The sequence below is a fragment of the Schistocerca serialis genome, chromosome 9 (assembly GCF_023864345.2).
Source record: "Schistocerca serialis cubense isolate TAMUIC-IGC-003099 chromosome 9, iqSchSeri2.2, whole genome shotgun sequence".
Classification (NCBI taxonomy): Eukaryota; Metazoa; Arthropoda; class Insecta; order Orthoptera; family Acrididae; genus Schistocerca; species Schistocerca serialis.
The window spans coordinates 119,207,138-119,220,482 of record NC_064646.1 but is presented as its reverse complement, the minus strand read 5'-3'; the positions used below and the strand labels follow the sequence as shown (position 1 = coordinate 119,220,482).

Sequence of the window (13,345 nt, the reverse complement as noted above, 5' to 3'; positions counted from 1 at the left end):
TGCATGGTACTAGAGGGAGCTGTAGAGCGCAAAAACTGTAGAGGAAGACAGAGACTGGAATACATCCAGCAAATAATTGAGGACGTAGGTTGCAAGTGCTACTCTGAGATGAAGAGGTTAGCACAGGAGAGGAATTCTTGGCGGGCCGCATCCAACTAGCCAGAAGACTGATGACCAAAAAAAGAAATTAAAGGTAATGTGTGCAGGAAAAACCCCAAAACTATTGCCGAGCTGAAAGCAGATATTCAAAAGATCATCGACAGCATCGATGTTCCGACACTTCAGCGGGTCATGCAGAATTTCGCTATTCGACTGCACCACGTCATAGCTAATGACGGCAGGCGTATCAAACATGTCAAATCCGAATAGTTGTAGATACGTTTACATGTTGAATAAAGTGTGTGCACGACGTAGTTTGTAGCTAATTTAAATTCTTTGTAGCTAATTTAAATTCTCTATTTTCATATTCTTCAGTAATTGTCACCGTGTATATTTATATAGATGAAACTTTTTCGAGGACTGCTGTAAATTGGTTTTAATATTTGTTATCTAGTCAGAGAATGTCTAATAATTATTTTGACATGTACATACTTTGGAGGCGTTAATGTGTCTGTAACGACAGTACCAGAAAACATGACGTGAGGATGAAATGCCACTTCTAAATGGTGATTAATCATTAAAATAAATTACAGAAACAAATGATAAGCTACACAACTCGCTGTTAGCCCATAAATGTAAGCTGCGATGACGAAATGAATACATAAATAGGTCGCTTTTTTGCGGCAGGGATATAACGGAAACTTTTCTCAGTGCGCAGTTTTTGTCTGGCGCAGTATATATGTTTTCTCATACTGGCAGTGGAGTAGATAAGAATACAATCATTTTGTTTGCATTGGAACATATTTGTATGCTTTTTCTGAAGCGTGGGCTATAGCGTGAAACTTATTCTAGATATCACTCCTGCTCTAATGGAGAACACTTGCAGTTGTGTATTTTGCACGAATTAATTTTTATTTCACCAAACACAGCTTCGTTAAAATCCATCCGATCCCTACAGTCGGTGATTTCGCCTTACCGATGTTTACTTTTCAGCGTCAAGATCGTGTACACATCTCCGGCACAAACTAGCCTTTCACTTCTACGTGTGTCAATAAGAGGGAAAGTGTCGGCGAGAATGAAGCGACATCAGCACCAGATTCATCATACTCGCTTATAGAAGGAAGCCCCATAGTACTGCTGTAACAGTAGCGCATTGATCTGTGAAGCATGCCACCCAAATATTAGATTTATCTTCGCTGCGTTTCTGATCTCTACTGCACACCCCCTCCAGCCCGTTGTCAATTTGCGTGAGCTGGAGCCACTACCACTCGGTAAAGTAGCTCCTCAGTTGGCATTAGACGGCTACGTACCCCCCAGTTGCAGTCCTCACACCATGAAAAAATTCCTTGCAAAATCGGGGATCGAACCCGAGTCCTACTTATGGCATTCAGCCGCCCTGAGCACTCATCTGCGGAGGCAGACTGGATACACAGCTTGCTTAGTTCATAATCAGTACCTCGCAGACAGCGGAGGCAGGTGAACGTTTCCGGCAATGTAGATATCTGGAAGGCGTTAGACACTGTATTTCTTCGTAGACTGCTTATCAAAGTGCAGTCACATGGAGTTTCTTCGCAAATATGTGATTAGCTCAATGAATATTTGATTAACAGAACCCAGTACGCTACACTGGACGGTGAACGTTCTACATAAACGAAAGTAATATAGGATGTGCTCCAAGAAAGCTTAGCAAGAACTCTTAGTTCTCTACATACATAAATGATTTATTACACAGCATCATCACCAGTATCCAATTGTTCACTGGCGATGAAGTCCTCTAAAGCAGGCTTTTTCTGAACTGTGTTCCGTGGAACACCGGTGTTACGTGGGAAGTCAATAAGTGCTCCGCGGAGAAGTATTAATAACATGGTTACTCTGCAATTCACACTTAAGTGCCTGGCAGAGCGTTCATAGAACCATTTTCATACTACTTCTCTATCATTCCACTCTCGAATGGCGCGCGGGAAAAAGGAACATCTAAACTTACCGTTCGAGCTCTGACTCCTCTTATTTTATTATGATGATCGTTTCTCTCTACGTAGGAGGTTGTCAACAAAATATTTTCGCATTCGGAAGAGAAAGTTGGTGATTGAAATTTCGTTAATAGATTTCGCCGCAAAGAAAACCGCCTTCGTTTCAGTGACTGCCACAACAACTCGCGTATCATATCAGTGACGCTCTCACCCCTATTGCGCGATAACACGAAACGAGCTGCCCTTCTTTGCACGTTTTCCATGTCCTCCGTCAATCCCACCTGGTAACGATCCCATACTGTGGAGCAACATTCCAACGGAGGACTGAAAAGTGTGATGTAGGCTGTCTCTTTAGTGGGTTTGTCGCATCTTCTAGGTGTTCTGCCAACAAAGCGCAGTCTTTGTTTCATCTTCCCCACAATGTTATCTATGTGGTCTTTCCAATTTAATTGCTCGTAATTGTAATTCCTAGGTATTTAGTCGAATTGACAGCCCTCAGATTTGTGCGATTTATCGTATACCCAAAATTTATCGGATTTCTTTTAGTTCCCATGTGGATGACCTCACACTTTTCTTTTCGCACCATACAAAAATTCTCTCTGCATAATTTTGAAATTGGAACTGATCGTCTGATGATTTTACTAGACGGTAAATTACAGCGTCATCTGCAAACAATCTAAGGGGGGCTGCTCAGATTGTCACCTAGATCATTTATGTAAATGAGGAACAGTAGAGGGCCTATGACACTACTTTGCGGAACGCCAGATATCACTTCTGATCTAGTGGATGATTTACCGTCATCACTACTAACTGTGACCTCTCCGAGAGGAAATCACGAATCCAGTCACACAGCTGAGACGATACTCCATATGCAAGCAATTAGATTAATAGTCGTTTGTGAGGAACGGTATCAAAAGCCTTCTGGAAATCTAGGAATATGGAATCGACATTTCGCTAAATTAATGCTGTATTAAAAGTTTTATTATGATTTCTGTATTATTAGTTTTGATTTAAAATTGAAGTGATCACTGAATGAAAAAAGTTTTTCGGAGTTTTTGAAAATTTTGTTAACCTTCAAAATAATGTGTTATTTCAGATTATCAGGACGCTTAAAGTGTTGCGTCAAAGGCAAGCATTGGAAACCCCTGCTCTGCAGGAAAGTATCGTTTATGGACGACTTTGAGCAAATGCAGAATGACTTGGGCAAAATTTTCACTTGTTGTAGTTAACGGGGGCTCTCTTTTACTGAGCATAAATACAAGAATGTGCCTGTTACCAAGTGAAAGAATCAGATGGCATCTGATTATAAAAATTGGATGTATATCTCATATACTGAAGTTGTATATGTATTTAGGAGTCATATTAACATAATGGCAAAACGAATCATTCACAGTAACAGGATCACCATCTTCGTTACTTTGGGAATCACTTGAAAAGAATGCCGCCTTAGGCTTCTTTACAGGTTTAGCGATATCACGGACACTGGAATCGTTCTCGGAACCATAAAACCATTCACTGACAGTCATTCGGACTCTCATTCTCACTTGGAACATATGAAGAATCGTCGCCAAAAATCACTGTAAGTATTTCAAAGTTTTTAATTTCCTAACATTTTCGGAATCGCGAGATCTCTAAAAGCGGGAGATACTTGAAAAAGACAATATTAACTTGAAAAGATCGCATTAATCGATACTTTTTACGAACGACTGTTTTCAACAGATGAAGCTGTCTTCTTCGGATCTTCAAAAGATTTTTGTTTATAAATCCTCTTCCATAATGAGTTTATCATTCATGATGGGACACAGTTTATAACAAAAAAAAAAAAAAATGAAGATCAGAAGGTGTCAGTCTCAGCTGTCGAAAGCAGTCGTCAAGAACAAATATCAATTAATATGATGTTGGCTATAAAAAGCATTTTCGAGTGAGTATAGACAGCTCTTTCTGTTTTCTTGATTTGAGGAACTTCAAAAACATAGCAACTATTTGAAATACCAAAACGCATTTAAAATACAAAACATGGAAAAAGTACCTGAAACAATCAAGTTTGATACACTGCCTACTGGTGTAAGCACATAAACGACGAAGTAGTTAAAATATATCACAGATACCATTTACAAACAGCGTGTAGAAAAAACGAGATATCACGAAATCCGTAACGGATGGCGCACGAAACACGAATAAATTCGGAACCGTTCACTGTGCCTTAAGAAGTTTTGTGAAGTAGGACGATCACGTAAAATCACTATTAGGAAAGGTGAATGGAAGGATTATGCTGTCGTGTCACATTAACTTGTCCAAAGCTGCGAGACGTGCAAGAGGAGAGTCAGTGAGGTCCTCTAAGGTACCGACAGTGAGCTGGTGCCATGCCGTCTGCAATGCCGTGATGAGCTGCCCCAGGTTTCTCGGTTGAGGATCCATGGCGCATACGGTTCGATCGAAGTGGTTCCACAGATTCTCGACTGGACCTAAGTCCGGGGAGTTTGGTGGCCAGGGCAATGCGGTAAATTTATCCTGGATCTCTTGAAAAGACGCACGTACACTCCGAACTGCGTGGGGTGTTGCGTTGTCCTGATGATAGATACCATCGTGCCGAGGAAAAGTAAATTACGTGTAGCGGTGGACATGGTCCCCAAGGGTGAACACATATTTGGGTTGATCCACTGTGCCTTCGATAATGACGAGATCACCCAGGGGACGTCCTCCGGCCTGGACCCTGCCGACGGCTCTCGCAGGGTGTTCGCTTTAAGACGTTTCACGCCGTACACACCAACGACCACCTGTCCGATGCAGCATAAGATGAGATTCATCTGAAAAGGCCACCTACTACCACTCAATGGCCGTGCACTTGCGGCGTTGGCGCGTCTTTTCCAGTCTTCGTCACCGATAATCAGCAGTCAGCGTGGATGCATCAACCATGCACCTGCTGTGGAGGCCCATACGTTGAATGGTCGTTGAGGAGACACTGTTGGTAGCCTCTTCGTTTAATTGGGTGGTCAGTTTCCCAACAGTTGCACGTCTATTCGCTCGCACACATCTCAGCTCGTACGCATCACCCCTGTCTTCCATGGCCCGTAGCGCTCACAGTTGCACTGTTTTGCCATTCACCATATACTTTAACCACGGCGATAGGCGAGCAGTTTACAAACTTCGGAAGTGCTTCCATCTTTGACCTGAGAGCCAATGATCATGCCGTTTTGGACTTCAGATAAAGCGGTCCGTTTCTGCTTTACAACAGCGACTACACTTTTTTCTGCATCCCTCCAGCACGCTTCACGTAGCCACCACTTCCAGTGCTGCTAGCTGCCGTTTGTGAGTGGTTATCACTTGATGACGTCGAATAAAGGCGTTGGTAAAACTAACGTGACTGGATCGTGTATATTTGTTGGAAGGTTCTGGGAAAGTGCGCTGCAAACGGAAAGGATACAGCACACACAATAGCTTAGTGCGCCTGGTTTCAGAGTTATGAGTCTTTATCAAGATGCATGACAACAGTCATCGAACGATTTCGGAGACTCGTTGTTGCGTCCGTAACAGGCCGGTACAGTCCATATGAAAGTGTAACAGATGTGCTCGGGAACATAAATGGTTCAAATGGCTCTGAGCACTATGGGACTCAACTTCTGAGGTAATCAGTCCCCTAGAACTTAGAACTACTTAAACCTAACTAACCTAGGAACATCACACACATCCATGCTCGAGGCAGTATTCGAACCTGCGACCGTAGCAGTCGCGCGGTTCCGGACTGAAGCGCCTAGAACCGATCGGTCACACGGGCCGGCCGGTATTTTAAATATCAGTCTATGGTGACAAAAGACGACGTAGTTATGGCGAAAACCCATTGCATGAATTTAGACATGGTGCATTTGACTGTTCAACCATTCTACTATCACAAATGAATACATCGTGTAATGCTCTTGAGTATAAGAGATATTACAGTGCGTACATAAACATGTAGTCATCTGTCTGTCACTCAGCACGCGAACGGAACAGAACAAAGAGACGCCAATATTGTTACCAGATTGAAAAGTGCTCCTATCGCAGTGCAAAAACAAGGTGAATATGTCCTGGGCAGAGTCAGAGATGCAAAAGAAGGGAACTAGCATTTTGGCTTATCTGGCAGCTTCAGAGACATTTATGTCAAGACATCTTGACATCTTCGCGTTCTTTCACTTTTTACTGTTAGTAAATGCATCGTACCAAGTAAACTAATATGATACGTGATGTCACGTCGCATAGCCTCACATGCACCAAATATCATCCAACGTGGCGTTTTTTATGTCGTGTAGTATGACACAACGTGTCAGCAAAGTGCAGGATGCATGCATGCTCACTCTGGGATACTGCCTGTTATAGAAGCTCCACCATTCTCGGATACTTCCTACTGTAGATGCATCTCGCTCTCTAGAAGCGCATAAATTTGTGTCTATTTATTCTTACACCCCTCACAGGGGGTGTGTCTAAGATAGTTCATTGCTTTGGGAAAGCAGGGTTAAAAGTAGGGTTAACTCGCAAAAAAGCGTGACTGTGTCACGATATTTCGATTTCAATGTTTTTGAAACCGCCAGATAAGTCGAAAAACTAGTCCCCTTGCCTTACAACCCTAACTCTACCCAGGACGTATTCGCATTTTTTTGTGCTACGATAGGAGCATTTTTCAACCTGATTCCCAACTTTTATTCTGTCACAATTTTGACATTAGGCCGTCATGGCTTGGCAACCGATGCAGACTTTTCTTGACTCGGGTGGCGACTGACCCGGTATAGATTTTTTTTAAATTGTCTTTCGAACCATGTTGCTTATACTGTGGTAACGGGTAAAGCTTATACAAAACAACAAGACGGCCCTTAATTACATGTATTTCTCTACCTTTTTGCAAAATTCGAACCGATTCGCACAAGTTTTGAACAGATAAGTGGTTCAAGTAAAAAAAGGGGGAGAAGTCTTTTTTGCACGTAAAATACAAATGAGGCTTGATTTCTGAAAGAGTAAGAATGCATTTTTTATTTATCTGATTCACTTTAAACAGTTTCCGTACATTCATTTCACATAGAACAAATTTTTCGTGCTACATTGATCTCGACTTTATGAACCACCGTATCTCTCCAATGGAAACAGATCGTTGGTTAAAAAAGTTTCGTTTTGACTTTATCCATGTATCTACCTTCGTGCAAAGTTTGAACCGATTCGTACAAGTTTAAAGTATGGAAGTGGCTCGCTTTAGACACGTCCCAGAAAAACCCGTTTTTTTTCACGTGAAAAAGGTGAAAATATCTTAGACCAAGGCCCGATACACCGGTGGACCAAATCTGAACTTTAATCGATTCACGCAGTTTCCCTATGCGCAATCTCCGATTCTTCGTTCAAACCTTGATTAATATATTACGTACATAAGACAGATGTTGTAATGGTGTACGAATGGCCTCTGGTCCAGGCCATACTAAAACTGTCCACGGAAACATCCGTCAGCAGCAATCTAAAGTTTGTACGTAAGTGGAACGACAAGTTTTAGGCTATCAGGTGTTATAATGCTACTAGTTATTGCTTTCTCCACTAGATAGCACCTCCAGTCAGTCAAGATTATGTATTATCGGCCAATTATAGTGATTTTTCTTGTTTTTACACCTGAGGGTGCAAATTACGACACTCATTGTCCTGAAGAGAAAGTGCGTTATTTCTCGGATTATATTAGCGCTTGTTCATGAGTTGCTCGGAAAGGGTTACTTTATTTAACTAACAGCTGCTGCACTACTTCAGATCTGTTTGACGAAGTTACGATTAAGAACCATGACGTTTGTCTGCACAATGCGCCAAAACAGGAAGAAGTTCCCTGACATCCTGAAAAATGAAAAACTGAGGATGTGCGAATGCATAAAAAATGTTGAAATAGAAAGAGAAGACAGACTTTTTGATGAATGGCTCGTTCCAGGAGAATAAATTTCAAGAAATAAATTCAAATAATGGCATCGTGCACAAACAAAGTGTCGTCTTGGACTACAAGAAAAATATGGGAGGCGTGGATATTAGCCATTCCCAGTTGAAGAGCTACCAAATGGCCACATGCAGACCGAAGAAGATATTGTCGTGATACTTTATGCCATTTATTGGTTAGCTGGTTGACTTGGGGGGAGGGGACCAAACAGCGAGGTCATCGGCCCCATAGGATTAGGGACGGATGGGGAAGGAAGTCGGCCGTGCCCTTTCAAAGGAGCCATCCCAGCGTTTTCTGAATCGATTTAGGGAAATCACGGAAAGGATAACAGGACGCAGGTTTGAACCATCGTCCTCCCGAATGAGAATCCAACATGCTAACCACTGCGCCACCTCGATCGGTCGTCATTTCTTGGACGATGCATGCTTTAATGTATATACTGGGGACGAAAAGAAATGGGGGCGAAAAAGTCAGACCAGAGTTGGTCATCAACACTCTTGCGGAACAGCTAATATATCATCTGAACAACAAATGTGATCAATTATACACACCCCTTGAACACTAAAAGCGACTCGTCTTAACAACAAGACATTTTTACAATTTTTGCCATTCACAATCAAAAGAAAAGACGAAAAAGAAGGCGTGAAGTACGTACGAGACGAGGTCTTAATATAGAGGTATCTTACTGGCGGGTAGTTGTGAAGTTTTTCTTTGTACAGACGATGTTTTAAAGTAGTTCTCAAGGTAAACGACCTATAATTATGTGAAATATAATTTCATTCTCTTCTTTAACACATTCCATTCTATCGTAATTCACTTCAGTTTCACTCAATAATATTTTGATGACGATGGTGATGAATTATATTAGTGGTGCTAAGCGGCGAGGCTATCAGTGTCTTTGGTTGAAATGACTGCAGTCGATGGTGGTGAAAAGCTATAAAAAATCACAATAGATTAGAAAACCATGGTGTATTCTCATACAGGTATGGAAAATACAATCCAGCTTTTGTGAGATTAGTAAAATACCAGCCATAACAATCAGACAAAACACAGCAGAAATATTAGGTAAAATCAAGGATAAAATATCAGGACAGACACGGGTAAACAGGGTAGGCGCGGGATTAGCCGGGCGGTCTAGGGCGCTGCAGTCGTGTGCTGTACGGCTGGTCCCGGCGGAGATTCGAGTCCTCCCGCGGATGTGTGTGTTTGTCCTTAGGATAATTTAGGTTAAGTAGTATGTAATAGGATAATTTGGGTTAAGTAGTGTGTAAGCTCAGGGACTGATGACCTTAGCAGTTACGTCCCATAAACATTTTTGAAACAGGGTACTACTTAAAAATAAAATTGGATGAGCCACTACGCGACACATTAAAACCTCGCGCGCAGTGTTTTGGGAACAAGTCCTGACATCACACAAAATCATAAAGCACGATCAACTTTCGCCTCATTATCAGTTGAAATATGGAGCAGCTTCTGTGGTAAACACAGATGAGCCCTCAGGTCGTCATATAAAACAAATTCGATTATATCGTATCGATAGCTATGTTTGACTTCTATAACACACTGGTGTCCTCGCGACGTAAGAGAAAGCCACGTGCGAGAACGTCACATTCCGAACCTCGTACGATTTATTTCTTGAGTACTTCGTAGTCGAAAGGAGGTAAGTCAGCCAGCGGTAGGGGATATTACTCCTGTACATAAGTTTCGCACGTTGCTGGGAGCGAACTGCTGTTTGATGATTAATAAGAGTTTTAGCAGTCAAGATCCCGTTTCGAAATATTTCTATTTCCTGAAAGTCCGTTTCAAAAATGTTTCAAATGGCTCTGAGCACTATGGGACTTAACATATGAGATCATCAGTCCGCTAGAACTTAGGACTACTTAAACCTAACTAACCTATGGGCATCACACACATCCATGCACGAGGCAGGATTCGAACCTGCGACCGTAGCGGTCGCGCGGTTCCAGACTGAAGCGCCTAGAACCGCTCGGCCACACCGGCCGCCAGTCCGTATTCAACAGAGTCTAGCTGTCATCTTCGAATCTTCTGGAAATCATATTACTGTGCATGAATCGCACAACCATAACGAGGGCACACTCCATTTATAAAACAAAAGTGCCACCGTTACGTATTTGACTAGCTGAAAGTTTTATAAACGGCGTTCGCTCTTGTTATGGCTGTGTGATTCGTACGCAGTAATATATTTCCTGATGATCCGAAAATGTCAGCTAGAACCTGTCGCAAACGGTAATTGGGGGTACAAAAATATTTCAAGACGCGATCTTGGGTGGGGAAAAAAAAGAAAAGAAATTATCACCCATTTAAGTGGTTAAAAACTATTACTGAAGAACGTGGAATCCCAGGTAATTATGCAAGTAATTCGTGATTTAAATAATGAAAACTGCTCCAGTTACTTCTCCTTTCATTCTTAGCACAACGCGTTTCGAGAATTTATTCTCATTTTCAAGTGCATTTGTTTACGTGAATATATTTGGACTGCTGCTGGATAGTTAGAGAAAATGAATCTAGTCCGATTTTCCGACTGCAGTCTAATTTCAAAAAGACGCAAGAGAGGCAGAAAATGAATCCTGTTCGATTTTCCGATTGCAGCCTAACTTCAAAATGCCACAAGAGAGGCATGAAATCACACATACAAACAGCAGAAAAAAAGAGCACTCAAACCGTACCGCGTGTCTTAATCGTTTGCCTGGTATCTTAATTTTCCTACCTTGCGCTGGGGTTGTTGGCTCCGCGACAACGGCCGCAGCTGCCGCAGCCAGAAGCAGCGCTACGGCGCACCAGGGCAGCGGGCGCCGGTGCTGCTTCCAGAAGGACGCCGAAGGTCGCCGCTGAAGACTGGAGGACATTTCTGCGGCTGAACTCTGCTGGCTGTGTTCACAATGCACCGCACGTCGGTCCCCGTCACTGGCTATGTGCTGCACAATCGCTAGGAACGGACGGGCCGTCCGTCACGTGTGGAGCCTCTCCAGCTGCGATGCATTGTCGCTTCAGTCTGCGGCCGACGCTGATTTTGCTCAACAAAAACTCTTCAGAAAAGCCGCTGATATCTTCAGTTCATTACAGCTGCGTCACAGAAATATTCTCGGTTTGCAACAGAAATGTGTTTTGACTTGATTGCAGCAAATACAGCTGTTCGTCCATGAATTGTTATTGAGAACGCGTAAAATTGCACGGAGACTAGAGTGGCATTATGTGCGACTATATTGGTGGTTCAAACTCGAACATAAGTTGCTGCAACTGACAATATTGAGGACTGTAACATCCAGTTATTAATTTTTGCAGTTGTGTCAGAACTCCGTCTTTGGTAGTGACGGCGGATTCAGGATAAAGCGGATTTTACTTTCGATGGAATGCTGATGAATAATCCAACTGACTTCCTAATAAAACCACCATAACACTAATTCTTGACTGTTTTTTAAAAGATTCTCTGCAGAAATGTACAGCATATTACTAGTCTAGTTAAATACAGAGGGCGTCATAAATTTTAAGAGTGTGATCAGTCTCTGGTAAGAGATATGTCAGATTGAGTTCTACCTATTTGCAAAACACTATATTTTTGTGTGCATCAGTTCAATTTTCTCCAACTGGCTTCAAGTCGTAGAGCGTAAGGGCTAACTAACTAGCTTCGTAACGATGGATACTTAGTTATGTTTCGAAATAACGCGTTGACGCCAAAACCAGGAAGCAACAGTCAGTTGCAACAATGCTCTGTGGGCATTAACACGCATTCAGCACAGCAGACCATCTATTAAGATAGTATGAGAGGCTGCTTGTGTGTTTGGATCACTTTGATACGAACTCGGCGACCACCACAGTCCGCGACACGACCACACTTCCCGAGCTGGGTGGCGACTGCTTCCTTACCGCCGCACGACCCTAGCGCGCGCGTTGCTCGTGCGCAACTGAGTTGCCGGCTGTGCGGGGTTGGAGTGTTTCGCCGGAGAGCCAGACGCGGTGGTGGGGGTGACACGGCGCGGACGGACTCGAACACATGCGAAGACAGCCGACATCCTGCCGGCCCGGAACAGCGGCGCGGTGAGAAGTTCCTGACGTGTAACTCGCAGCTTTGCGGTGTCAATGGTTCTCTTAGGCCACTAATCAATACCGGAATAAAAATAAGGTTGCAGTTATTTGACGAGACCGGCAGAACCGAATAATGGCTGGTATATTTTGTCACACGTCCCTTCCCCCCCCCCCCCCCCCCACTAGGTAGAGCGTGGTGGGCAAGGGGAGGGGAGGGGCAAGGGAGCGCAGAGCGTTCAAGAGGGGATAGGCTTTATTTGTGTTACAAAATTCACGTGCATTTCTAGCAATAATTAATTGCCTATGACTACACTAAACTGCAGATCTACACGACTGGGAACTAAAATTGCTACACCACGAAGATGACGTGCTACAGAAGCGAAATTTAACCGACAGGAAGAAGCTGCTCTGAATGCAAATGATTAGCTTTTCAGAGCATTCACACAAGGTTGACGCCGGTGGCGACACCTACAACGTGCTGACATGAGGAAAGTTTCCAACCAATTTCTCATACACAAACAGCAGTTGACCGGCGTTGCCTGGTAAAACGGTGTTGTGATGCCTCGTGTAAGGAGGAGAAATGCGTACCATCACGTTTCCGACTTTGATAAAGGTCGTATTGTAGCCCGTCGCGATTGCGGTTTATCGTATCGCGACATTGCTGCTCGCGTTAGTCGAGATCCAATGACTGTTACAGAATATGGAATCAGTAGGTTCAGGAGGACAATACGGAACGCCGTGCTGCATCCCAACGGCCTCCTATCACTAGCAGTCGAGGTGACAGGCATCTTATCCGCATCTTATCTGAATCGTGCAGCCATGTCTCGATCCCTGATTCAACACATGGGGACGTTTGCAAGACAACTACCATCTCCACGACCAGTTCGACGACGTTTGCAGCAGCATGGATTATCAGCACAGAGACCATGGCTGCAGTTACCCTTGACGCTGTATCACAGACAGGAGCGCCTGCGATGGTGTACTCAACAATGAAATTGGATGCACAAATCGCAAAACGTCATTTTTTCGGATGAATCCTGGTTCTGTTTACAGCATCATGATGATCGCATCCGTGTTTGGCGAAATCGCGGTGAACGCACGTTGGAAGCGTGTATTCGTCATCGCGATACTGGCGTATGACCCGGTGTGATGGTATGGGGTGCCATTGGTTACAGGTCTCGGTCACGTCTTGTTCGTATTGACGGCACTTTGAACAGTGGACGTTACATTTCGGATGTGTTACAACCCGTGGCTCTACCCTTCATTCGATTCCTGCGAAACCCTACATTTCAGCAGGATAATG

General features: G+C 43.4%; 1 protein-coding gene across 1 annotated transcript in view; it reads right to left on the bottom strand.

Annotated features, from left to right (window-relative positions):
• Positions 1-11,906, bottom strand: part of LOC126419409 (roundabout homolog 2-like) — a 308,578-nt gene extending 296,672 nt beyond the window's left edge. The window contains exon 1 of the mRNA XM_050086597.1: positions 10,727-11,906. Coding sequence (XP_049942554.1) covers positions 10,727-10,865 — 139 coding nt within the window. The 5' untranslated portion in view covers positions 10,866-11,906. The remainder of the gene's footprint in view (positions 1-10,726) is intronic.
• Between the last annotated feature and the right edge of the window lie 1,439 nt (positions 11,907-13,345).